The sequence below is a fragment of the Panthera leo genome, chromosome D4 (assembly GCF_018350215.1).
Source record: "Panthera leo isolate Ple1 chromosome D4, P.leo_Ple1_pat1.1, whole genome shotgun sequence".
Lineage (NCBI taxonomy): Eukaryota > Metazoa > Chordata > Mammalia > Carnivora > Felidae > Panthera > Panthera leo.
This window is the reverse complement of record NC_056691.1, coordinates 60,308,490-60,332,414: the sequence shown is the minus strand read 5'-3', so window position 1 is coordinate 60,332,414 and position 23,925 is coordinate 60,308,490. Positions and strand designations below refer to the sequence as shown.

At 42.1% G+C, this 23,925-nt stretch overlaps 1 protein-coding gene and 1 long non-coding RNA gene across 5 annotated transcripts in view; one reads left to right on the top strand and one right to left on the bottom strand.

Moving 5' to 3' along the window:
* Window positions 1-1,169, top strand: part of LOC122205568 — a 15,236-nt gene extending 14,067 nt beyond the window's left edge. Inside the window, exons 5-6 of one of the 2 annotated variants that reach the window (XR_006196140.1) lie at window positions 270-412; window positions 840-1,169. This is a non-coding gene — a long non-coding RNA (uncharacterized LOC122205568). Of the gene's footprint in view, window positions 1-269 lie in introns of both variants that reach the window. The other variant, XR_006196139.1, reaches the window with a different exon arrangement.
* ANP32B (acidic nuclear phosphoprotein 32 family member B) overlaps window positions 1-23,925 on the bottom strand; it is a 26,950-nt gene extending 3,025 nt beyond the window's left edge. Inside the window, exons 1-6 of one of the 3 annotated variants that reach the window (XR_006196136.1) lie at window positions 23,531-23,925; window positions 14,102-14,251; window positions 10,460-10,582; window positions 4,891-5,080; window positions 2,166-2,290; window positions 869-938 (exon numbers count right to left, since the gene is read on the bottom strand). Coding sequence is in view for 2 of the 3 variants with exons in the window: in XM_042914043.1 (XP_042769977.1) it covers window positions 869-938; window positions 2,166-2,290; window positions 4,891-5,080; window positions 10,460-10,582; window positions 14,102-14,251; window positions 23,531-23,584 (712 nt within the window). In the remaining variant the exon portion in view is untranslated. Of the gene's footprint in view, window positions 1-868; window positions 939-2,165; window positions 2,291-4,890; window positions 5,081-10,459; window positions 10,583-14,101; window positions 14,252-20,592; window positions 20,600-23,530 lie in introns of those variants that run through there. The other 2 variants (XM_042914043.1, XM_042914044.1) reach the window with 2 other exon arrangements.

The following is a 23,925-nucleotide window of genomic DNA, read 5'->3' as shown; positions in this document are numbered from 1 at the left end:
ACTGATCAAATTGGTAGGTTGTCGATTTTAAGAAGGACAAAATGCACAGCACATTTCAAATGACAGCAAGGTTAACCCAGTTTTCTCAACTTTAAGCTGCCATCTAAAAGATGACTCAAATTGTAGCAAGTTAATATTAACTCAAAACGTATTTCTTAGAATTCTTAGGTATTTGAGCCAAAAATACCTATACATCATCCTGTTCTTTCCAATTAGTAAAAATTCATGGCTATGTCAATAAAATTACTTAAATTTGCATTATGTTTCAGAAAGCTCCTTGAAGGCAGGTACTGGACCCCAACTCTTGTATTCAATGTAAAATCTGGTCCAGTACCTGGCACAGAGAGATGTTGAGAAAGTATGAACCAATGGAAAGCAGAGCAAATAATCTGGTACACTGAAACCTATACAGGTAGGAGAATCTATACTCTCAATGAGTAATAAACAGGTGTTTCACTGGTTTTGGCTGTGGTAGGGAAAAAGAATTAACAGTAATAAAACTGGAAAGGTACTATTTATACACTCTGCAAAAATTATGATCCAATTAGAAAGACTTTTTGTCAAAAGAGAGAATTCCAAAACCAGAAATCTCCTGTGTGGCAGTAACCCAAATGATGGGGTCTAAAAACACATTTAAAGTGCGGGACTGAAGGCCAGCCTCCTGCCTGCAGACAGGCATTATTAATCACCGTAGAGCAGGAGGTCTGTACCAGCACAGGCTCACTGACAGGGCCATATAAGCCCCTGTGAAGACCACCAGGGCAAAGGGAATTTTATTTTGTTCCCTGCAGTTTTAAAATTCTAAATTCATGGACATTTCCCCATGACTTTTAACTTAGGAGGACCAACGTGCGTGCATCAGACCCACCTTCATCTTCATCTTCATCCTCCTCGTCTTCATCTTCATCAACTTCTCCATCGTGTCCAAATTCTTCTTCCTAAAGAACAGTAAATAGCAACCACTATTAGGTTGATCTGCCAAGCTGAGACATACAAAGAGAAAAATAACTTGCCAATAAATGTAAAAATTCACCAAGGAGAAAACTTTAATATTATCTTTATCTACTTTAATGTTCTGAGATCTGTTCGTTTTTCTGAATAAATGAATTAAAATTTTCTTTAAAAACTGCTTTTCAGAAGTAAGCATTTTATTTGCCAGACATGTTTATTTAATATACTATTTATAATGGATAATTCGAGAAATGATTAAAAATTTTTTGTAATTTTTTTAATGTTTATTCATTTTTTCTCCCCAAGAAACAGACAGCACGAGGAGGGGCACAGAGAGAGGGAGACACAGAATCCAAAGCAGGCTGCTGGCTCAAACCCACAAACTGTGAGATCATGATCTGAGCTGAAGTCAGATGCTTTAACCGACTGAGCTACAGAGGCGCCCCTAAAAATTGTTAATTTTAGAACAGGTTCAGACAAAACTCTCTGTATTCCCATCCTTATAAAAACCTTTTAGGAACTTAATTTCATTAAATACCTATGAGATTACATAAATGCTCAGCCTTACTTTTTTTGTACTACAAAGAACATGCTTTTTGATGACATTTCATTTTCTTTGCCTGTCTTCACGACCTCCCTGAGGTCTGTCAAAGTTAGGTCAATCCTTTCTCCTGTCCTCCTTGGCAGTCAGCTCCTCAAAGATACTGTATTACTGGGTGTCCCATAAACTAGACTACCTGCTCTTTCAAGGCAGGACCACATTCTTGCTTAACTTTACATCCCCAAATCTTGAAAACGGCAATCGTAGAACATATTTACCGAATCAGACTCAACATACAAGAACAAGTTCAGACTTGGTAAACATACCCTCCCGTCCCTTCTTCAACACAACAGAAGGGACAGACCATACATCAGTTCTCAACATTTCCAGTTTTCTCATCCTATGGAATGAACACCCAACTCACTACTTCCTCCCAATAAGTTAAAGGGTCAAGACTGATAAGTCCACAGAGCCAAGCATTTCACTTAGTATTTACTAAAAGAGGGGAACAGGAATTAACCATCAAACTGTTAATGGTCTATTTACAAGTTTACTAATTACATTGGAAGTCCTTTTTCTTTTCTTTCCTTTTTCTTAAAAACAATACAAAATAAAATCACCCACATTTTTAACTACAAATAGGAAACAGAGCAGCAAACATAGTTGCACCAACCTCCCCACTGACTTCGTCTTCATCATCTTCCCCTTCTACATCTTCGTCTTCATCTTCATCGTCTTCATCATCAAACTCTTCCTCCTCACCATCCTCATCCTCCTCGTCCTCCTCATCTTCTCCTTCTGAAAACAGTCCAAAGGAATTCATTAAACACCCTTGATGGCCCATAAGGCACACCTGCTAAGGTGCTGGGGCACTTCAGGTTGAGCCAGAGAACAAATGCTGTGCTACACCAACGTCCGGGAAACCCATGCCCCTTGGTCGCCCCCTTTCTCCCAGGCTGCTGCAACTCAGTCCCTTTGTCCATCATGATGCCATTACATCTGGAGACCAGGAGTCCTGGCGGACTACATGTATGCTACAACAGTCAGTGATGAAATGATATTATCTCTGGGATTTGCTTCAAAATAAGGAAGGGGGAAGTGGGTAGGGATGTGTATGTATAAAATAAGATAAGCCACAAATCAGTGATTGTTGAAGCTGAATGATGGGAACATGAAAATTCACTTTACTATTATTCCTCTTTGTCTAGGTCTGAAATTTTCCGTAGTAAAAAGTTACCCCCCCCTCCCAAAATAAATAAATAATGAGCTCCTTCTCGGAGGGAAGGGCATCACCATAAAGCCAGCTGCCAGATGAGGAATCTAAGAGAGTAATAACCCTGTGAGAGGAAGGAATTAAGAGGCAGGCTGAGAGGTACCTGCACCCTCTGTGTCTCTACTCCATTTGGCTCAGGCCTCTAGGCAACCAGTTCTTACCTCTCCTGGTCCTGAAGCTCGCTGTGCTGTCCTGCTTCCTAGTCTCTGCATATTTTTCCCTTTCTTCTCTGCTTGGCTAACAGTGATTCAAACACCTGGGTCTCAGTTAAACATCACTTTTTTCTTAATTAATTTTTAATGTATATTTCTTTTTGAGAGACAGCATATGGACAGGAGAGGGCCAGAAAGGGGGAGACAGGATCCAAAGCAGGCTCTGAGCAGTGAGGACAGAGCCCAATACGGGGCTTGAACACACAAACCATGAGATCACAATCTGAGCGGAAATCAACAGTTCGACGCTCGGGGAGCCTCAGAGGCTGAGTTGATTAAGCATCCGACTCTTGGTTTCAGTTCAGGTCACACAATCTCATAGTTCCTGAGTTTGAGTCCTGCATCAGGCTCTGTGATGACAGCACAGAGCCTACTTAGGATTCTCTGTCTCCCTCTTTCTTTCTGCCCCTCCCTTGCTCGCTATCTCTCTCAAAAAAATAAACTTAAAAAAAGGATAAAAAAAAAGCAGGGGATTGGGCGCTCAACTGAGCCACCCAGGCACCCCTAAACATCACACTTCTCCAAGGTAGACTCACCAGACCTCCTAATCCCAGCTCACAAGCTCTTACAGAAGCACCTGATGCTTCTCCTTATCTCATGCTTTACTCACTTGTGATTATTTAACATTTCTCTTCTCAGTAGACAATAAGCACCAAGAAGACAGGAACCAAGTCTGGTTTTTACCTTCAGAACTATATACCTCAGTGCCCGACACCTAAGAAATGCGCAAATTTGTTGTCTGACTGATACTCCCTCTCAGGAGCTGCTCTCCACCCTCCAAGTAATTTCCTTACATGCTCCTGCACACACAGCCATTCAACCTGTTTAAAGTGAGCTTAATTAAATAGACAAAAAGGCACAAATGGTTTTCAGGAATAACGGAGAACCTGCAAGTGAAGGGAGTAAGTGAACATTTGGAACAAAGGGAGATGTCCTATTCTGTGTCCACTTTACAACCTACATCCCATCCTTTATTACCTTGTCTCAAATCTGCCATAAAACTGCCAAAGTGCTACCAGAGTACTACACTATTAATTTGCACCCAAGCTGCCTGATAGATTTCCTCCTCTACTTTTCTTGCCCATTTCTTTTTGTGGATTTTTATCTTTAAAGAAAAAGACATTTAAAATAATGCTTCAAATACAGTAATACCAGATTCCAGCAACATCAGGAATTCTGAGAGTAAGTTTTCTTCATGCTGACTTACGTGAAAAGTGATCGCTCTGCTTCCTTTTAAGCCAGTGGAGAGGCGAGAAACTATTTATCCTAAGTGGCTCAGAATCAGTGGGTCACCATGCAAGGAAAGCTGCTTTATTTACATTTGGATATAACGGACATGTACCTGGTATCTACGAAGTGCTAGGCCTTGTGAATAAAGATGAAAAAGATAGTTCCTACCCAAGAAGATCGTAATAGCATAGCTCAAAGGGACAAGAACAGCAGAGAGACAGGTTATGAAAGAAGTAAATGAGGGGATGCTTTAGCACGCACAGAAACCTAACCTAGCTCACGGGCATCAGGAAGTGCAATCTGAAGTGCTGACAGAGCGTAGTTTGTGAGGATTAAGTCAGACAGTAACCAAGAAAGGGGAATAACTAGAACAGGCAGGGAGACATGAGAGATGATGGTCCTTTTAGTAAAGGGTAAACCACAATTACTTCAATATGTTAGGGCACAGTCTATGATCTCTCCAAATTCAAGACTAACTAGCTAACAAGCCATTTTTATTTCGAATCATTTGAAGGCTTCAATGTCCCAAGGGCTTCTTAAAATTCAACAGAAGTCCTAATCCCAAATTAATGGAATGCCTATACACATGCATACTATTTTTCTCCATAACAACAACATTCTGGAGCTTCCTCATGACCTTTGAAAGGCAAAAATTAGGTTCACTGGATGTTATGGCCACTCACCTTCATCCTCCTCTTCTTCATCCACACCATCCACCTCAGCATCTGAGTCAGGCGCTTCCCGATCCTCTCGGTCATAGCCATCCAGGTAGGTCAACTGAGGCAGGAGCTTAAAGACACTCTCTCGGTAGTCATTCAGGTTAGTAACCTCACAGTTAAACAGATCCAGGCTTTTCAGATATTCCAACTTTTTCTGAAGAAAAGGATCAAAAAACATACTTTCTAAACCAAAGGAACATAAGCAACAAAACCCATCTCTCAAAGAGGTAAAATTCTAGGCTCTGTTCAGTTAGCTGCTACCGACTCAGTTTTATACTCAGGAAAACATTTCAAGTCCTTTGCAACCTTTATAGTAAGTCACCAGATTTTACCTTCTACAATTTACCTTCTACATCTACCTTCTCAGAGAATGGTCTTTTTCTGGCAGCATTAGTAGTTTTAAGAAAAATAAATTTGAAAAAATATTTAAACTAGATCTTTTCACTGTGTGAGACAAATCAAACAGGTTCAATAAATTTGGTTCAAAACTTAAGTTTTAACATCTAAGTAACCCAATAGTCAGTAAGAACTTGATGGATATCAAGCCTAGTCTTCAAAGCTCTGGGGTGACAGGATGGGAAAAAAATTCACTCAATCAATCAATTCAATCTTAAGGTAGTTGAGATTTCTATTCGAAGACACAGATGTGAAACACTAGAGAACGGAATATAATAAAGCACAAAGTGTAGTGATACGGTTACTCTCCAGGAAGAGAGGAGGCAGTACAGGCTGGGGAAAGGGTGGGGGCACTCAGAGTTGAAACTTCAGGAGAGGAACATTACTCTTTTTTAATTTGGGGGGAGGCGGGGAGATCAATACTATTACCAGAGCTTTCTGATATACAATTCTTCTGATTTTACCATACCCTGAAATTTTGTGGCAATACCTCATTTGTTTAGAACTTTGTCTTCTATCTGAAACACAAAATAGTTGAGCTTTAAAGCTTGGGCCAAGGAAAGTGCTCTGAGTAGCCAAAGTAGATAAGAAACTGTCCATTTGTTTTACTCAGAGATTCATTTGTTATTACAACTGTGTACTAGTATTTCTATCCCAGCTCTACTAAGTTGTGACTCAAGGTGAAAGAAGACATTGGGAGGGCAGAGGTAGTATATTACAGGCAAGTAAGGAAAGAGCAGCAGAAGTACAGCAGAGCCTCTTAGGAAGGAGAAGAGGGACAAGTGTTTAAAAAGCAAACATAAAACATGAAGCAGCATGTAGCCTGGAGCCCTCTAGAATATGGCCAATAAGCCCGGAGGGCATATGACATACAGCTTCATAAATGTCACTTTTAATGGTTCTGAATCAGGAGAAAAAGCTTGGTATTCTCTGAGAAAGTAGTACTAACACAAAAAAACTAAGAGGATCTCTGTGTAAAGTTGAGTTGGAAAACATAAACATCGTTTGAAGGCTTTGATGTTTTATTGGGAAAACTATTTCAACGTTTACAAGAACCTGGGAAGAAATGTAGATGAAAAAAACCTTGTCATCAGGAGTGGAGGTATCTGACTAATTCTGGAGAGTTACAAAATTATTTAAAAATCTTTGCCCTAAAGCAGGGCTTGGCAAAAGTCAACTGGCCCATCCTGGTCCACTGCCTGTTTTTGTAAAACACGTTTCATTGTAACTCGGCCATGTATTATGTACAGCTTCTTTTGTGCCACAATCATGGCAAAGCTGAGCAGTTGCAACAGAGACTGTATGGCCTCAGAAGCCCAACAGATCTACTACCTGGCCCTGTAGAGGAAAGGGTGGCTGACCCCTGCACTTACAGAATCTTCATCTTCCTGGTCAAAGAGGTTCCTACACGTGTTTTATTTTCACTGAGCAGCCCTTGGGAACAGACAGCCAGGCATGGAACACCGAACAGGGTTACAGCAACAGGCAAATGCACTCCTCAAAACACCAATGTACGATGATCCAAGAGTTTATGGATCAAATAATGTGCTTATGTAAGTTAGTCCCCTGAGGTCATAAGAAAGCTGTCCCCGAACTTCTAATGACAGGGAGAGCTGCTTTTATGTTGTGTAGCTTTCAGATTAGGTTCCCCACTGGGCAGGCCCTGACCTCCAGAAGCCCAGGTAGGACTTCTTGCCAAAGAGGAAAAAAATGTCGAAATACCACCCCAGACAACTAGCTGACACACTGGGAACTCTTTTCTCGTCACAAAAAGGTTGACTCTATACCAGCTAAGATATAACCACAAGTAAATTTAGGCAGCTTTCCCAAAGTCTAAAAATTCTTTACTCAAGGAACGAGCCATTCACTTCTCAAGATTATACTCGGGAAATGGATGCATAAAAATACATACAACCCCTAATCTTTAATGTTCTACAGTGCCTCAAGCCCCTTCTCTAATTCCATCTACTATCACAGTAGACAGGCCTCCAAGGCTCACCTATTACTGAAACTCCATGTATCTGTGAGGTTTTTGGCTACTTAAGAAAAGGACCCATTATGAATAATTCAAACATGCCAAACAGTATGCTAGAAAACGAAGTGAAAGCAAATAACAAAATTCCAAGTAATTGTAGTACTCCAGAATTGCTTAAAGTATTAAAATTGTGCTTTAAGGCCCAAAATATACTACCCACAGATTATTCAGGACCCCAATGTAAATGTGTAAATACTGCTAAAAAACAAAAACAAAAAAGAAACCCAAAAATCAGAATGCTACCATACCAGAAATTTGGCCTAAAACTAATAGGCTAGCCATAATAAACATTAAACATTTTATTAACAATAATTTTGCTTGCCTTCTTAGAATTTAGAAGGGCTTTGGGGGATGGTTTGGATGGCCCAGGTCTCTTAAAAAAGGTGTCCAAGGAAGTTTGAATTGATGCCTTCTTTGTCTCTCGATTAATGTCCCTGTAGCAAGCAGAGGCATTCACAATCATTGCATTGACTGTAAGAACTGGGCTCAAAGTAGACGGTGTTCAAAATGTACGTGGTTAATGAGGATGAGGATGGTGTTTTTCCCATTGAAGAAAACTTTCAGAAGACAAAATGGACCCAACATTCCCCCCCTTCACCTTCTCCTACAGCTTTTTTTTTTTATTCCGGGATATAACTTCCGGAGACCTACCCTAACACCCCTAGGAATGTGAACAGCAAGTTCAGGAGAATGGCAGGAGCCCAGGCTTTTCCACGCAGGGTGTGCAGCACTGTGGCTCTGTCACTGGCTAGCCAAGTGTGTGACTCTGGACAAGGGATTCAGACTCTCCCAAGCCTCAGCTTCCTCATATGTAAAATGAGGGCCATGTTATTTCTATTCTATTTGTAGAAATATTTTTTGAGGAATACTAATGAGACAACACACATAAAGCATCTACTACAGTGTATGATACGTAACAGATACTCTAAAAACGGTAAATACAATTATGATTATTTCTCATTCTTCACTGTCCTTGGGGACTGAGACTTTCACAACCACCAAATGGCCCTCATTCATCAATGACCAGGTCAGAACGCCCAAGAAAACAAATCCCATACAAGGTTTGCTTCTGCTCTGCCTCTGTGTGCTAGGACACTGACAAAGGCTTCTGGTGAAACATCAAAGAGGACTCGGGTTGGCATAAGAATTAGGCAACAGCCAGTCATCCAGCATGAGAAGGTACTGTGTGGCACTCTGTTCTAGAAAAAAGGTGTTCTTATGCTCACAATGACTGTGAATCGATAGGCCTATCATTGACACATAAACAATAAAGGCTTGGTGTAGCCTGTCAACTGGGAGACACCAGCACTTACTTTAGTACTCCTGTTGGAATTCCCAGTTTAAGGTCAATTTGGGTATGAAATAAATTTGTAGGTAAAAAGAATAGGTCCCAAAGGCAGTGGAAAGAATGGCAGAGTTGGATTTGAATCGCTAGATATGTGGCCACTGAGTAATTATTTAAACTCTCTAAACTTGGTTTCCTCATCTCTAAAAGAGGTACAGCTCTTCTCTTTTCTCTGGGTTCTAGGAGGACACATTGGGCAAATGTTAATGTCCTCGAATACAGCAAAACTCAATAAATGTTTGCTTAAATATTGGAAATGGGGATTGGTTTGGAGGAAAAGAATAGAACCAGTAAAAAAGGAAGGAGCCCAAGTACCTGGGGTGTACCTATAACAGAAAAGGGGATAAAATTCATGAAGCAAAGCTAAGAAACAGGCTCCTAACATTTGAGAAATATGAGCTAAATGTGGTCCACTTAATGAAACATAAAAATAAAGGGACTCAATAAAAGGCAATTTAGCCTACATTGGAGTAGAGCCTTAATTATTGATTAGAAGGGAAAAGATGCTGTAATTCTGGCAGGAAATCCTTTGTTAGAAGAAGTCACAACTTAACTACCTTCCCTTCCTTGAAATACTAATAAAGCATTCTGTACAAGTGATGTGCAACCCAAGTATTTTAATGTATTGTGACATCAGAACTGAAAGAGATAGTAGAGAAAGATGCCTTATCCTCTTGGGTTCTGCTCTTCCAGATCTTGAGACACCTCCTATATGCTTACATAAACCTCTTCCAATTAACATTTGTAAGGTTGAGTCAAATGGAAACACTTGACTTTATGTATACGTAAAAACAGTAAGAAGCCACAGGCTTCTTTGGATAGTATGAAACAAGCTGGAGTTCCATTAGGCATATTAAAATGGAATTCTGTATATATGCCAAATTTACAGAATATCATATTTAGAGAAATCAGTCACTTAACAATCTTAAATTCATAGAAATTTCCAGGTGGCAGCCAAACAGAACAGCTTGGGAGGCTGCCCCATACCTTGCATTAACCTCTCTCTCCAGCTTTTTTGGCCTACAATCTCCACATGGACTGGACCCCCATTAGTACAGCTTCCCAACTTACAAAGCGGAGTTAAGCATATTACCTTATTTTATTCTCAGAACTTCTAAGTAAGGTAAGGCAGAGATTATTAGCCTTCCTGCTTCATAAGTGAGGAAACTGAGGCCCAGGGAGAAGAAGCAATTTGCCCAAGGTCACACAGCGAGCCTGCAACCTAACTGGCACTTAAACTTATCTTTTCATAGCTTATCCTAGTATGTAAGACTGAGGAGGATTTTGCGGTTCCCATGCAAAACTTTAGCCAACAGCAATCCAGCTGGGGCACAAAATCAATTAGAAGACCTAAAACTTACTGGAGCTGTCCTTGGACTGTTCCACCTACAACTCAGATATGCCACCAGTATGAATAGCTTTTTCTATAAAAGTATAACAGTATAGAATAGCCTGGCCAGTCTGGGGGGAAAAAAATTAAATGTTTAAGGCTATGGTCAATATATGAAACTCAAAAAAGACAAAAAAGAAAAGAATTCCCCTGTGAAAGGACACCAGCGCAGTATCAGGTAGGGAGAGCAAAGCCATAGAACACAGAACTAGAAAGGCCCTGATCTTTAAAACTTCTCTAGAAAGTATTATAGTAAGAACCACCACTTTCTTGATCAATTACTATTTCCAAGCACTTCCCTCAGTATAAAGAAATATGAAAATGAAAATGACCAATAAGTCCTGGTTTCCAATTCTCACATACTCACCAAAGGTTCCAAGGTGCTGATATCTTTCAGCTTATTTCCACTTAAGTTTAGATGTGTGAGATTTGGAAGTTTTTCTGCTAACATGTCCAGACCTCCAAAGATTCTATTGTCACTGAGCTCAAGCTGCAAGAGAATATACAATATACACACAAATACACACAGAGAAACACTTTTAAATACCAAATACAGTTTTTAAATATTTATCAAGATCAAATAATCTCTGTTCCTACCAGGGCATGTTTGTTCGCTCTATTTGATTAAACACAGATAAATAGTTTATAGATTCCAAGAGCATTTCAGGGGAAGAGGAGAAACAGGATGGATAAGAAGAGCTGTGTTAGAAGTTAAGAGTTCCTTAACCAGTTGCTAATTGTAATAGTTTGCTCAAGATCTGGCTCCTAATATCAGTGAATCCATTTTCTAACCTAAAAAGTGGGTCAAAGCAAATTAGAATTCTTTGAGAAGTTGTAATACTCTATACCTGCCAGGAAGGGTAAATGGTCTGTGCATTCTAAGCAGCTTATTCCGTGTGCCAAACAAAGCTCACTATGGCGACTCGAAACCTAATTTGGTCTGTAGAGTTCTGACACATTGTAGGGTTCTATACCTGGAAGCCACCAGGGAATGTTGCTCTGAAGGCTACAGGAGTGGGATAGGCCCCAAAACAAGCCCTTAAAGAAGCTCCATGACCTCAGAAAAGTGAGTGGAGCAACAGCTTCAGGGTTGCCGAAACCAACTCCCCAGAGGCCACTTCTTGCATAAAGCCGCACTAGCCTTTATAAGAACCTACTCTTATTTCTTAGCTGCAGGTCAAGTAGCACAGCAAGCCGTGTGCCAATGAAGAAAGAGCCTTCACCAAGGAATCAGAATGGGAAGTGAAAGAAATTGGAGCCTGGAAAAGTTAGACAGTTGAGAGCATATAATTCAAACTCTTCAGTTTGCAGATGAGAAAACTTAGGCTATACAACTGGTTTCAATTCTCTATTTTAAGTGCCAACGACAACGGTAACCGCATCTAACTCTTACACGGTACCTAAGTGCCAGGCAATGTTTGAAGCACTAGAGATACACGAACTCATTTACTTTTACTAACCCTATGGGGTAGGGTAGAATTATTACCCGCATTTACAGATGAGGAAAAATGAACTACAAAGACGACTCTAAAACTTGGCCAAGATCACAAAGTAGCTCTGGTGGTGACTGAGGATTCTGAAGCCAGGCAGGCTAGCTTCAGAAGACTTTGCCTTTCCCACCATGTTACGTGCAAAGAATAGCATGAAAACTTCATGTAATTTGGTCTTTGGCATGCTATGAAATAAACTACATGATGCAGAACAGAGAACTTTTAAAAACTTCAATATTTGTTGGAAGAATGACTTTAAATGACAACTCAAGTCTTCAACAACTTAGGTGTTATTAAATATTTCAGAAGATGAAACTGCAACATTTCAAAACATTTCTTCCTTCCCATGGGTTATTCCAGTCAAATTATCTAGTCATGGTCTAGATTTAAAAATACAAGTCTATCATCAACAAAGACTCAAGTGTTAGCTTTACTGAGATTTTAGTAAATCAAAACAAAGAGACCATTTCTCTTGGTTAGTTGGAATATCACACATTATGTAATGTTCGTATCCTTTCAACATGACTATCTTAGGAAGCAGAGAAACAAGGCAATCTGCCAAAGCATTTAGTGACATGTTTATTTTGAAATGAAATCAATGTGTAAATTTAGGAAACCTGTGACATTCGTACAACAAAATTTCTTTCAGAACCTGTTTCTTGTTAAAAAATAATCTGTGCTCTAGGACAGAAAGAAAATAAGGTCTGTATCAGTTGTGAGAACATCTTATCTGCCTTTAAGTTTGATTTGTAGGATCTCTCCATTCCTCCCTAACTCTGCAAGGAAGTGATTAACAAGACTTCAGAAGAATTTGATAAAGCCTATATAGATGGTCACTGATTCACTCCTCTTCTGAGTTAAGTCTGACAGCACACAGACCACAGTACATCAGGAAAATGTACCAGGATGCTAGGAAAACAACACAAAATACACACTAGAATCATACTAGCATCAAGTTTATGTAGATACATGCCAGAAAGCCACCAGTTGTTTAATGGGCTAATCAGAGCTCCCAATGTCACCAATAACCATGTAAATATAAAAAGATTATACTTGAACCTTTCAAGTAGATGCTTAACAGAAGAAAGGGAACTATTTACCAATTTAAATATAACATGATTATTCTTCCTGATAGGAAGCTAAGTTACCTGAAACTCATGAGGACTGCCTGAACACTTATTACCTAACTAAGGCAAATAAGTAAACATTTTCTGGTTTTTAATTCATATACTTAAACCAAAACAAGTTCCTCTCAGGACTCAAACAGACTACAGGAACAGCCTATTTGCATTTTGTCTAATTCTGATTCCAGACTTCAATGTGTACTTTTGGATGACAGTTCTGCTTAAAATCCCTAATAACGTGAACACCGAAACAGTGGAAAATTCTGCAATATTTATGTGACCACGTATCTTTTATTATATAATAGAAAAAGCATGGTTTAGGAAATAGGAGATACGGATTCTAGTTTTGGCTCTAGTACAAACCTCTTTTGTAGGTGGCTTTAGGCAAATTACTATACCTTTCTGGGTCTATTGCTATGCTTATAAAATAAGGGACTAGAAGAGCAAAGTTTCTTCCAGTTTTAACATTCTGGAGCTCAGTGACAGTTACATAGGTAAGGACATGAGAAAACATTTTCCTTGAGGGTTTTTTATTGGTAGTTGGGGGGGTCTGATTGGTTTATAATTAGACCAATAAAATATGAACAATGAGCCATCAATTAGGATAGGGAAATACAGTAGCTTCATTACAGTGATTTCCTGCAGTCACAACACATTTTATTTTTTTTAATTAATTTTTTTTTTCTGAAGGAGAGAAAGAGAAAAAGAGTGCAAATGTGCTCGTGCAAGCAGGGCACACACACACACACACAGAGGGAATCCCAACCAGGCTCTGCACTGTTGGCACAAAGCCCGATGTGGAGCTCGAACCCATGAACTGAGCCCAAATCAAGAGTCAGATGCTTAACTGAGCCACCCAGGTGCACCTAATCACAACACATTTTAAACTTTCTTTCTAATCATTAAGAATTCGTAATGGGTTTGAATTATCATAGATTACAAATCTGAAGTCTTTACTGAAATTCACCCTTAATCAACAAACAAAACATGAAGAGAGGCCCCTGTGTCCTAAATCAGAGCATACTAAGAAAAAACACATAGCTAACATATCAACAAATTTATAGCAATTAATTAGTAACTTATTCACAAAATAATTATTCTTCATAACTATTTATTGATCATCCAACATGTATTATTTCCAAACATCACAGCAATTCTGTAAGGTCAGGTGGTAGCACCAGTTTACAGGTGAGGAAATTGAGCCTTAGAGAGATTAAGTAACCTGCAGAAGATTACCCATCAGGGAAATGATAGAGCTGGAATTCAATCCCAGATATGCCCAGTTCCAAAGGCCATGTGCTTTCTGCTACACTAAATGCTTCCTTACAAGTAAAATCACCTATGTTTCCCTTCTCATAATGTTCTCTCTTTTATTGCTGAAGAAAAAGTACTTACCTTTTTCAATTTAGGTAGTTTGGGGAGATTTGAAACTGAAATCAAGCCTACATTTATTAAACTGAGGAACTCTAAGTTCACAAATTCAGCTGTTAAGCCCTCAATTTTCCCATCATTTGATTTGCAATTGTCCAGAACAAGTTCTCGAACCTGTGAATGACAAAGGGGAAAAAAGAAAAAAAAAAAACAAAACCAAGCTTTCAAAAACATACATAAAACAAAGAACAAAGCAAAAACTACAACCATAAACACGGAGCAAAAACACCCACATACAGGGGCAGCCTCTACTTAAACCAAGATCACAGTTATAAATAAATGAAAAATGATTAAGCCTTTAGTAACAATATACTACTAGATATCAAGGATGGAATGTTACACCACGGTATAAAAAAGATTTAAACGCTTTACTTTCCAGAGACAGAAACTACAGTTCTTAAGATACAGGTGAAGAAACTATTATCTCCCTCATTCCTTTTCCCAAGTCTATTCTCCCAAGGCGCGGCTTTAACTATAAATGCAGAGAAGACCACCCCACCCCTTCCAGGGCTGAGTCTCCCTCAACGCCCAGGAGATGGACACAGGAAAAGAGGAAACATTTACTTTTCCCAACAAGATTGCTAAGAGATTTTGGCAACACGTTTCTGCATTATACATTTACTCATCTTTACTAAGGTTATCTTGACAATAGAAGGGGTCAAGACACAAGAGGCCTTAATTCAAAACAAAGATCAATTTGGGTTACATGTAATGAAGATATTTCCAGGGGAGAAAACTGTTAAACATTAAATTAGATTTTTCAGGCCATAAAATCTCCTTTGTGGATCCTGAAATTCAGAATTCCAATCCGTCCAAGGGTATCATATCTGAAGATTTTAGTTTGTTTGTTTGTTTGTTTGTTTATTTAAACTCTAAGCCCAACGTGGGGCTTGAAGTCACGACCCTGAGATCAAGGGTTGCATGCTCTATTGACTCAGCCAGCCAGGTGCCCCATGATTTTAAATACTGATCAATTAATAAACAGTCTGTGAATATCTACCATGATAATCCCTATTCCATTCCTGTTCTGTGGTTGACTCTGAAACTTGCAACTTTTAACACATTTTGGTCAATTTACAGTGATGCAAATTAGAATTAACGGCAGTAACGGCCAAAGGCATTCTTGTGGTGAATCTACCACGTTTGATAGCATTAATCAAGCAGGTACATGGAAGTAAGATACTCATAGTTCTAAAAAATATGAGCTAGTAATGTCTTCATCCTCCAGTGCAAAATCCAAGGATAGTATTCTGGTAATTGCTATCATTTACAGAGAACTTACTCATTATTCTTTGCACCACAACACCCTCCCCCCATTTACAGAGAAGGAAACAGATTTAGAGTCGTGATACACACAACACCACAACTTCTCACTTGCTTCTTCACTACTTCTCACTACCCTGTCTACTTCCTCCTCATAAGCCCTGGTTTCAGTTAGGATGCATGCAGGCCTATTACACCTTTAAGTCTTTCTTTCCTTCATTCCACATTTCTTCACACATCTCTGCCATTTCCCCCCTTTTTAAGGAAAATAAGCATTTCTGAAAATTTAAGGTGTCAAATGAGGAGAGGTGGGCTCTACAAACATGCCTGAGGTCATATCCTGGCTCTACCACTTACAACCTGTGTGATCTCAGAAGACTCACCTAACCTCTCTGTGTCTCAGGTTCCTCATCTGCAAAGTGAAGATAACAGTACTCACTGCATGGAGTTGCAGAGGAATAGCACCTGGAACATACTGAGTGCTAAAAAAGTAACTTCTGGGGAAAGGGAGTAGGGGTATGACAGGGACCTACCTCTGCTGTTTATTCATATTTGTAATGAGGTTTTTATAAGCATGTATTTTTGTATTAAAAAAGTAAAACCAACAAACCATAAAAATAAAGTCAACTGTAATTGCCCACACACCTAATACAGCACTACAACTAAAATGTTCTCACTTGGTTTGGGGGATTTTCTATGACTATCTGACAGAGGATCCAAATTATACAGAGTAACACTTATATGCCAAAAGCCAAATGAGGACGAATTAGATTTAGCCATATTGCTTCCCAGGTCACTGGGTGAAATCACCTTTTGGGTATTTCTTTCAACTGGTTTGTTGAACCAAACAGCAAAATAGGAATCAAGAGGAAGGAACTGGGAGAAAAAAAATGTTAAATGGTTCAAATCTGCAGGTTTAGTTGCTGGGTATGAAAGATGGTGGAGGGGAGTTGAGGTTCTGGCTTACAAAAATGGGAGCCATGTAGCTAGATGGAAATAAGCAGGGAATGGCTTTCTGAGGGGTGGATGTAATGAATACCATGAAGGCTACGGAGTTTAAGGTTCCCTTGGGAATGTGGTTTGGAATAGAGGCGGGTTGTCAGTTCTGTATTTGGAGTCATCAGGGCAGAGACCATAGTGGAAGAATGGAATCCCTAAGAAGAGGGCCAACGACAGAACCCTGAGGAACCTGCAAGAAAGACCTAAGAAAAACTGAGAGTGGTACCAATGGTGAAGTATTAGTTTCAAACATGTGTAAAGGCTTATGGAAATAAAGCATGAGAAGTTATTGAAAAAGGACTGAAAAATTAGAAAACAACTTAAAGGCCCATCAACGAGGGACGTATTTCCAAGATACACTGTGGGATGAAAAATGTGCAGAATGGGTATTATCCTTTATGCTATATACCACACACTTTCTTCTATGTACAGAAAATCTCTCAGGAAGAGAAACTGAGTGGTGGGGAGACCTTGCTCTACATAACCTTATTTAGCATTTCAGTGGTGATAATGTTAACTTATTACAAGTATAACAATTTTAAAAGTCATTGTTAGACTTCAAGTTTCATGATGGGCAGGGTGATGTCTACTTTAGTTACCACTATATCTCAGTATGAGAAAGAGTTTTCACAACTGTTAAATGAGGAAAACTGGTCACAGGCTTGTCAGAGTACTGTATTGGGATTTGTGTCAGGATTGTAGGGGATTGAGTAGATGATACAATAGAAAACTTGGATATAAAGAGAACCTCTTTCTGATCACAAGCATAATCACATCAATGCAAGTAATATTTATGTTTGTCACTATGAAGATTTTGGTATATTAGTTCAGCCTCTTTGTATATTTCAAATGTAGTGAGATAAAACTCTATTACTTAGCTTATTTTAACAACTCTGAATATTTTTTAAATGACTAAAAACATTAGAGTATATGGATATACCAAAAATTACTTTACAATCCTCCCTGTTGAATGTATTTCTAATTTTCCCTATCATAATAATGGCACAATACCTTCGTGTAAAATTTCTTTTGTAATTAGGATTCTCTCCTCACAATCTGTTGCTAGATGAAAGAATACAGACATTCAAGTCTCTGTTACTGAGTTCTGAGTTCCTAACTTAAAATGGCAACCAACCCATCTGTTAAATACTTTAAGTATTTAAACATATATCCAGGTATTTAAACATATATCCAGAATGTGACCTTTCTGGATATATGAAAATTTTAGGTATTTGCATTTATTTATCTTTTGCTCAAGGATACTGTTTTTACCCTAAGTGAGAAAAAAAATAACTCAAAAGAAGCATGGACAAAAAACAGACAAGCCATAAAAAATACAAATCACATTAAAAAACTGATGTTCAACAATAAATACGTATTAAAAATGAGATCATTCTACTCTTGTTGGAGGCAGGGAGCTCTTCCTACAGAGGTCAGGATGGATACAGGTATAGGGGAGTTTCTAAGCGGGAGAGCAAGAAGTTCAGGGAATGCACACTGGAATCCTTTAATTTTCTCCGTGAGTAGAAGGTAACAGAATTTACTGGGGGGGAGTAGGGCAGAGGATTGTATGGCTCAGCAGAGAAGGCATGCCCCTTGACCTTTCCAGGAAGCTGAAGATGTAGTAAAGCATGCTATCTGCTAGAACAGAGCACCACAGGCACAGTAGGAGGATCAGCCACTGAGGAATATGCACAGAGCAGAGTGGGAATTACTGGAGAAAGCAGAGGCCACAGGAGGGTTCCACTTGGGGCTGTGCCCAGGATAATAGGTCTGGAAAGTCAACCCTCAGCAGCCTTCCCCCAGCCCGTTTAAAGTTCTAAACAAGAGCACGGCAAAGGGTGTCGGCTCTCAGGCATGGGGTCAGCAGCATTTGAGAAAACTAAGCCTCCTCCACCTCTACACCTTGACTATGAAGGGATCCTGACTCACTTGCAAGGGAGATAACAACTGCAGAAGAGGGGGCAGTGGGTAGGGAGTTGGGGATAGATAATCCCGTGACCTCTCAATAAATGAGGGATTCTAATCAAGAAAAGAATGGTCCCAGCTTCTCCTTTGGATGTTCCAAATCCTCCCAGAGCTACTATCTAAGGAGGTAAGGATGGGCAGGCACTTGTACATTTGTGTGTACAAGTCAGGGAGCTGTTTGGTCCAAGATGAAGTTAACTGGACTTCTGCTTGAAGATGGATGGGACTTTTAAGGCCAATTCACTCATCAGCACCATTTTCTAATTAAACTATATATATTTTTTCCAAACATGAATTCAGGATAAACACTTAAAGTAATCCATATTATTTCCTATTTAACTCGTGTTTTTGTTTCCTGCAACTATCGGTAAAACAGTACTGTTTTCTAATACTTTTTCACTGAAAAATCTGAACTATACTGTAGCCAAGTTATGGCGATTGGTGCTAGGGGTCACAGAGAAAAATCAAGCAATTTTCCTTTCACCCTCTCCAACTTGCTCTCACTTCCCGTTCTCCTGGCTACTTAAAAACAAAACAAAACAAAACAAAACAAAACAAAACCTACCTGGTTTAAATTGCTTGGGTGATCTTCCCCAGTTATAAGTTAGGAGGGGGAAACATGGAAGAATTAGAGTTACCAATTCTTTTAATTAGAAAAGTAATACATGGTTATTGCAGAAAATGAAATCATCCAAAAATGTAGAATAAGTAACTTCTGTCATCCTTGCCAATTTCCATTCTTCTGAGTTAACCAATGTTCAAACCTTTTTCCTTACCATTATTTTAAAATAATGTTTTCAAAATGACAGAACAAATTTAGATCAGTGGTTCTCAGCTGTGTTTAGGTGACAGAACTGTCAACATGAGAGAAGGAAACACTCATATCCTATTGGTGGGTAGGTAAAGAAATGAACCATTCTAAACAGCAATTTGACAGAAGATTCACATTACAAGAAGTTCATTTCAGTACTATTTAAAATGGCAAAAACCCTTCTAACCACCCCATAAGTTATGATCCATGCAGACATTAACAATAAGACTGTAAAATAATAGTGACAGAGAGATAAAAAAGCTTACTCTATTTATGTAATAAGATAATATATGCATTAACAGAATTTGACTTTGGAAAAAAGTAGACATTCTGGTAGACCATACACCAGAATGTCTAGATAAAAATCTCACACACACCTGCCCACCCTATTTTATTTCTGTTTATCCATATCCAGGATTTTTGGCTTATCTGTATCTAATTTTTTCTTCAATTTAGATTACTTATAAAGTGAAAAAAAAAACCCAACAATTAGTTGGCTATGCAACCAATCAGAATACCCCATTGTGCTCAAAATTACATTAATAGACACAAGATGGCAAAAGTTGGGGAAAAAATTTTAAAAGGCATAAAAGTGGGGAAACCGGAGATGTGTCTCTTAAGGAAAGACAATTCTTATGATGGGTGAGAAGTGCCTAGTCTTCGCACACAGCCCACCAGGGTCCCACATGGACATCCACTGTGAACCACAGAACTGCTGGGCTTTCTAACTTTGAATGGAAAACTCAAAAACAGCTAACATCAAGGCTAAGTGTGCTGGAAAAGAGTGTCATGTTTGGTGTAATGGAAGGATGAGAGCCTCACATAAAGAACACATATTTTTTCCCATTTTAGAATATAACTAAATTACATCTCACTATTGAATGCCAGTGTCTCATTTCACATCTGAAAATACCAATTTAAGTAGTGTATACGGTATGTTCCAGCACTGCACAATTTGCTCTCAGTGAAGTAACTGACAATACAAATATTTTGCATAAAGTATTTCTTACCTTCGCCTATAGTTTTAAATGGTGATCTCCATTCTTTATGTAGATGATTTTTAAATGCCATCTTAGGCCATTTTTTCCACTATGAAAACACACCTGATGTGAAGAGCTCTTTTGGTCTTAGAAAAAAACCGAATTATACATTTCTTTGCAAGCACCCTCTTAAAGAAATGTCCATACTTGTTTTAAGGAATAAGGATATGGTAATAGGTGAACTAAACCTATTATCTTGGTCTCATGTATTCTGGCAAGGAACCTAAGAAGGTAAAAGTGTTACCAGGGTCATACTCAAACCTCAAAAAAAAAAAAAAAAACCAAAAAAACCAAAAAAAAAACCAAAAAAAAACAGCCATGGGCACAATAAAAGCCCATCTGGTCTAAACAAACAAAAAAAAATGTGATTAAACCTTCATCCTCCTCAAAGTCTTAGTTCTCATTTGATGATTTTAAGGTCAACCATGGGATGCATATATGCATTTAAGAGCTCCTGTCCATATTATACATTCAGTGAAGAAAGGGTTCTTTTTCTTTTCCCAAATGACAAGGGTCCCAGAGGCCAAGTCTGCTCTGTAACTGCTGGCCCCACAACAAACATAAATAGCCATGTGACTGAGTTTGGTTTTAAAGGAGTCATCTTCAAACTTTTCATTTGCCGCAAGGATGATTCTTTTGCGCAAAACACTGTTTAACTCCTCTTTTAGAATTTCCTTCAAAATCCACTGCATTTTTTTCCTGAAAAGCCTCCAGTTTAAGGTCAAAGCTTTCCTTTCTTAAGAACCTGACTCCTGCTGTCTCTGTCTCCTCCTCAGGTTCCCTAGGGCAGCCTTTCTTTGCCTATCCCCCAACCTTGGCAGGCTCCCAGGATGCTCCCAAAGCCCCTAAATCGCACCAGTGCAATAGGCGCCACCGGGTTCTGAGGCTTCAGAATGGAGGAGGCTGCTCTCTACTTCACCCTGCTTTTCCAGGCCCTGCCATAATGCTGGTACTCAAATATTTATTTAATAAACCAGTGGACTGCTGTAGGCTAGCTAGTCCTGTCCAATACAGTAGCCACTGATCACCTGCTGCTTTTGAACCCTTGAAATGTGGACAGTGCCAAAGATAAACTGACTTTTAACGTTGATGAAACAATCACATGACTCTGACCTGTCTTTGGCAAGAGTGTAAGGCCTAAGAGGATTACCTGAAAAGTTAAAACCTGCACCTATATACCCATTTCTAAGAAGTAACATATTAGATATCGCATAGGAAAAAATTCCATATAGTGGGAACATCATCCCAGCTGTGCTTCCCCTGATGGGAAGAACACTGCTCTTACTTTAGTTTACTACTTTAACAGCACTTTAGTTTGCGGACAAAGAATTCAAATTCCAGATTTTAAAGCGCTTTGAAGTCCCATGTGCATACTTTTAGAAATGTTGGCTAAATCTAACTACTACACATTGCACTGACGTGCAGCTACGCAGTAATAACGCAAAGGTATGAAATTAACAACTCAAAATGGGAACACCACTCTTCAAGTTTTAGGGTGCGAGGAGGCTTAACCGTTCATTACACTAGCACGTGGCCGACACAAAATGTCTGACTGTGGACGGAAGGGACGGCCCTGGTCAAACCTCAACCTTAAAACCCAGAGTGCCGAGCTGAGACGCCCATCTCCCTCAGATCCTCCGGGGACGCTGGGGGGAGGGGGGGCTTGCGGGGCGGCCCGCCCGGTACCCCATTTGTGGGGACACCAGGCAAACCCTGGTTGACGAATTTCCACAAGTTAGCAACTTATTACCCACCGCTACCTGCCTCCACGAAGCGCGCCCATCGCTCGACTAGGATAGGGTGGGAGGACTTCCCCCGGGCTTCCCCAAGGCCAGGGAACGCCACTCACCCGAGGCCCCGGTCTGGCGGAGGCAAGGCCACACCGCGCGGGCGCCGGGGAACATGGCCCCGCGCCCGGCCGCCGCGAGGGCAGGAGTGGAGAAGAAAGAGGCGATTCTCAAAGCCCCGCTCGCCGCTCACGCAGCCGCGGCGGCGGGTGCCGGCCTCCCTGGAGCACGTGCGGGGGCAGAGGCCGCCGGGACTGCGCGGCCCACGAACCCAGCCGAGGCCCGCCAGTACCCCCGCTGTCTAGCCCAGGCGGAGGCGGCCGCCTGGCGTTGCCCTTTTAAGAACGGGGGAGGGGGACGGCAGCGCGCCCGAGAGGAGTCGAGCTGGAGGAGTCGGCTGCGGCCAGAGCGCGCGGCTCCCGCCAGTACGAGCCGAGCCCCGGCGAAGCGGGCGCAAAACAAACCACGGTCTGGGCCCGGGAGCAGCGGCTCGAACCCACAGGCCGGTGTACGCAGCGGAGGGAGACGGGCGCCCGCCAACATGGCGCTGCGTCGGACCGTGGCGCGCCCCGGCTGGCGCGAGGAGCCGCAGCCCGCCCACACCGAGGGGCCAGACTCCGGGCAGGGGCCCCGGGCTCCGCCACCGCGGCGCGGAGTAAAGGCAAAGCCGTCGCCGCCGCCACCACGGCTGGCCTGGGCCGAACGGGGCGCGTCCCGGGAGACCGGGAGTGGGGAAGGCCCGGAGGACGAAAGGGGAGCGAAAGAAATGGGGGACAAAGTTTTATTTTTAGGCTTGAAAAATGGCGGGAACCGCGTCCTTTTTTCAAACTTGGCCTCGGGAGGGGCGGCGGTTGCGCCACCTCCGCCGCCCGGCTCGCCCCTCCCCCGCTCCGCGCGCGCGAGGCCGCGCCCGCCCAAGCCCCCCGGACGCGCGAGGGGGCTCCTTGCCCCCCTCGGAGGCCGACAGCCCCCCCCCTCCTCACCCCCACGGCCCCGGCCCTCAGCCCGGCCGGCGCCAACCGTGAGGCCTGACCGGAGAAGTCCCCGCCCCGCCCGAGCCCCTTCCCAGGCCGTCCGGGAGCGCTCGGAGCCCGGGCGGCCGAGCCCCGGCTAGCCGCGCGGCTCCTCGGCAGGCCCGGCCTCCGCCCGGCCGCGCATCCCGGGAGGCTGCAAACATGGCTCCCAGCGTTACACAACCCCCTCCTCCCTCCCTCGCCGCCGGCCACACGCACACGCGCTCCTCCGGGGAAGGACCCCGGCGGGCGAAGAGCTCAAAGTTTGCTTTCCCCCACCCCACTGCCTTTCCCAGACGGCCGCGGGGGCCCGCGGGCGCCAAAGAGTTAATCCCCGCGCGCTCGCTCCCCCCCTCCACGCCCGCCAACCCGCCCGCCTTCCCTGTCCGAGCCCGCGAGCTGCGCCCTTCTACGAGCCGGGGCTGGCGAACCCGCGGCCCGGGCCCCGCAGGTGGCCACCATTACATGCAAGTCATCGGGGGGAGAGGGCGCCCGACGGGGTCTCTGCTTACAGCTGCCGGAGTCCGGTTCCTCAGCTCCAGGTGGATCCTCCTCTTCATGTCCATGTTCCCCTCTTCCCCCCTCTTCAAACTTAACTTTCCGCGGCGGGGGCGGAGGGGGGAGAGGCGTCCCGGCCTGCGCAGCGAGGGCCGTCGGAAGGGGTCTGCTGGCGGCAGAGGCCGGCGGCGCGGTCCCAGGCGGCGGGCGGCGTGCGGGCAGGCGAGCGGAGCCCCCGGAGCCAAGTTACTCACGGGAGCGGAGAGAAACCATGGAGGGAAAAGGGGGCTGGAGCGCAGCGCTGGTCTCACTACCGCCGCCCCCGGCCGCGGCCCCGCACTGCGCTTAAACCGGCGACGCGGCGCGGGCGGCTGCTCGGCTCGACTCGTCCCCGCGCGGCGCTGCTCGG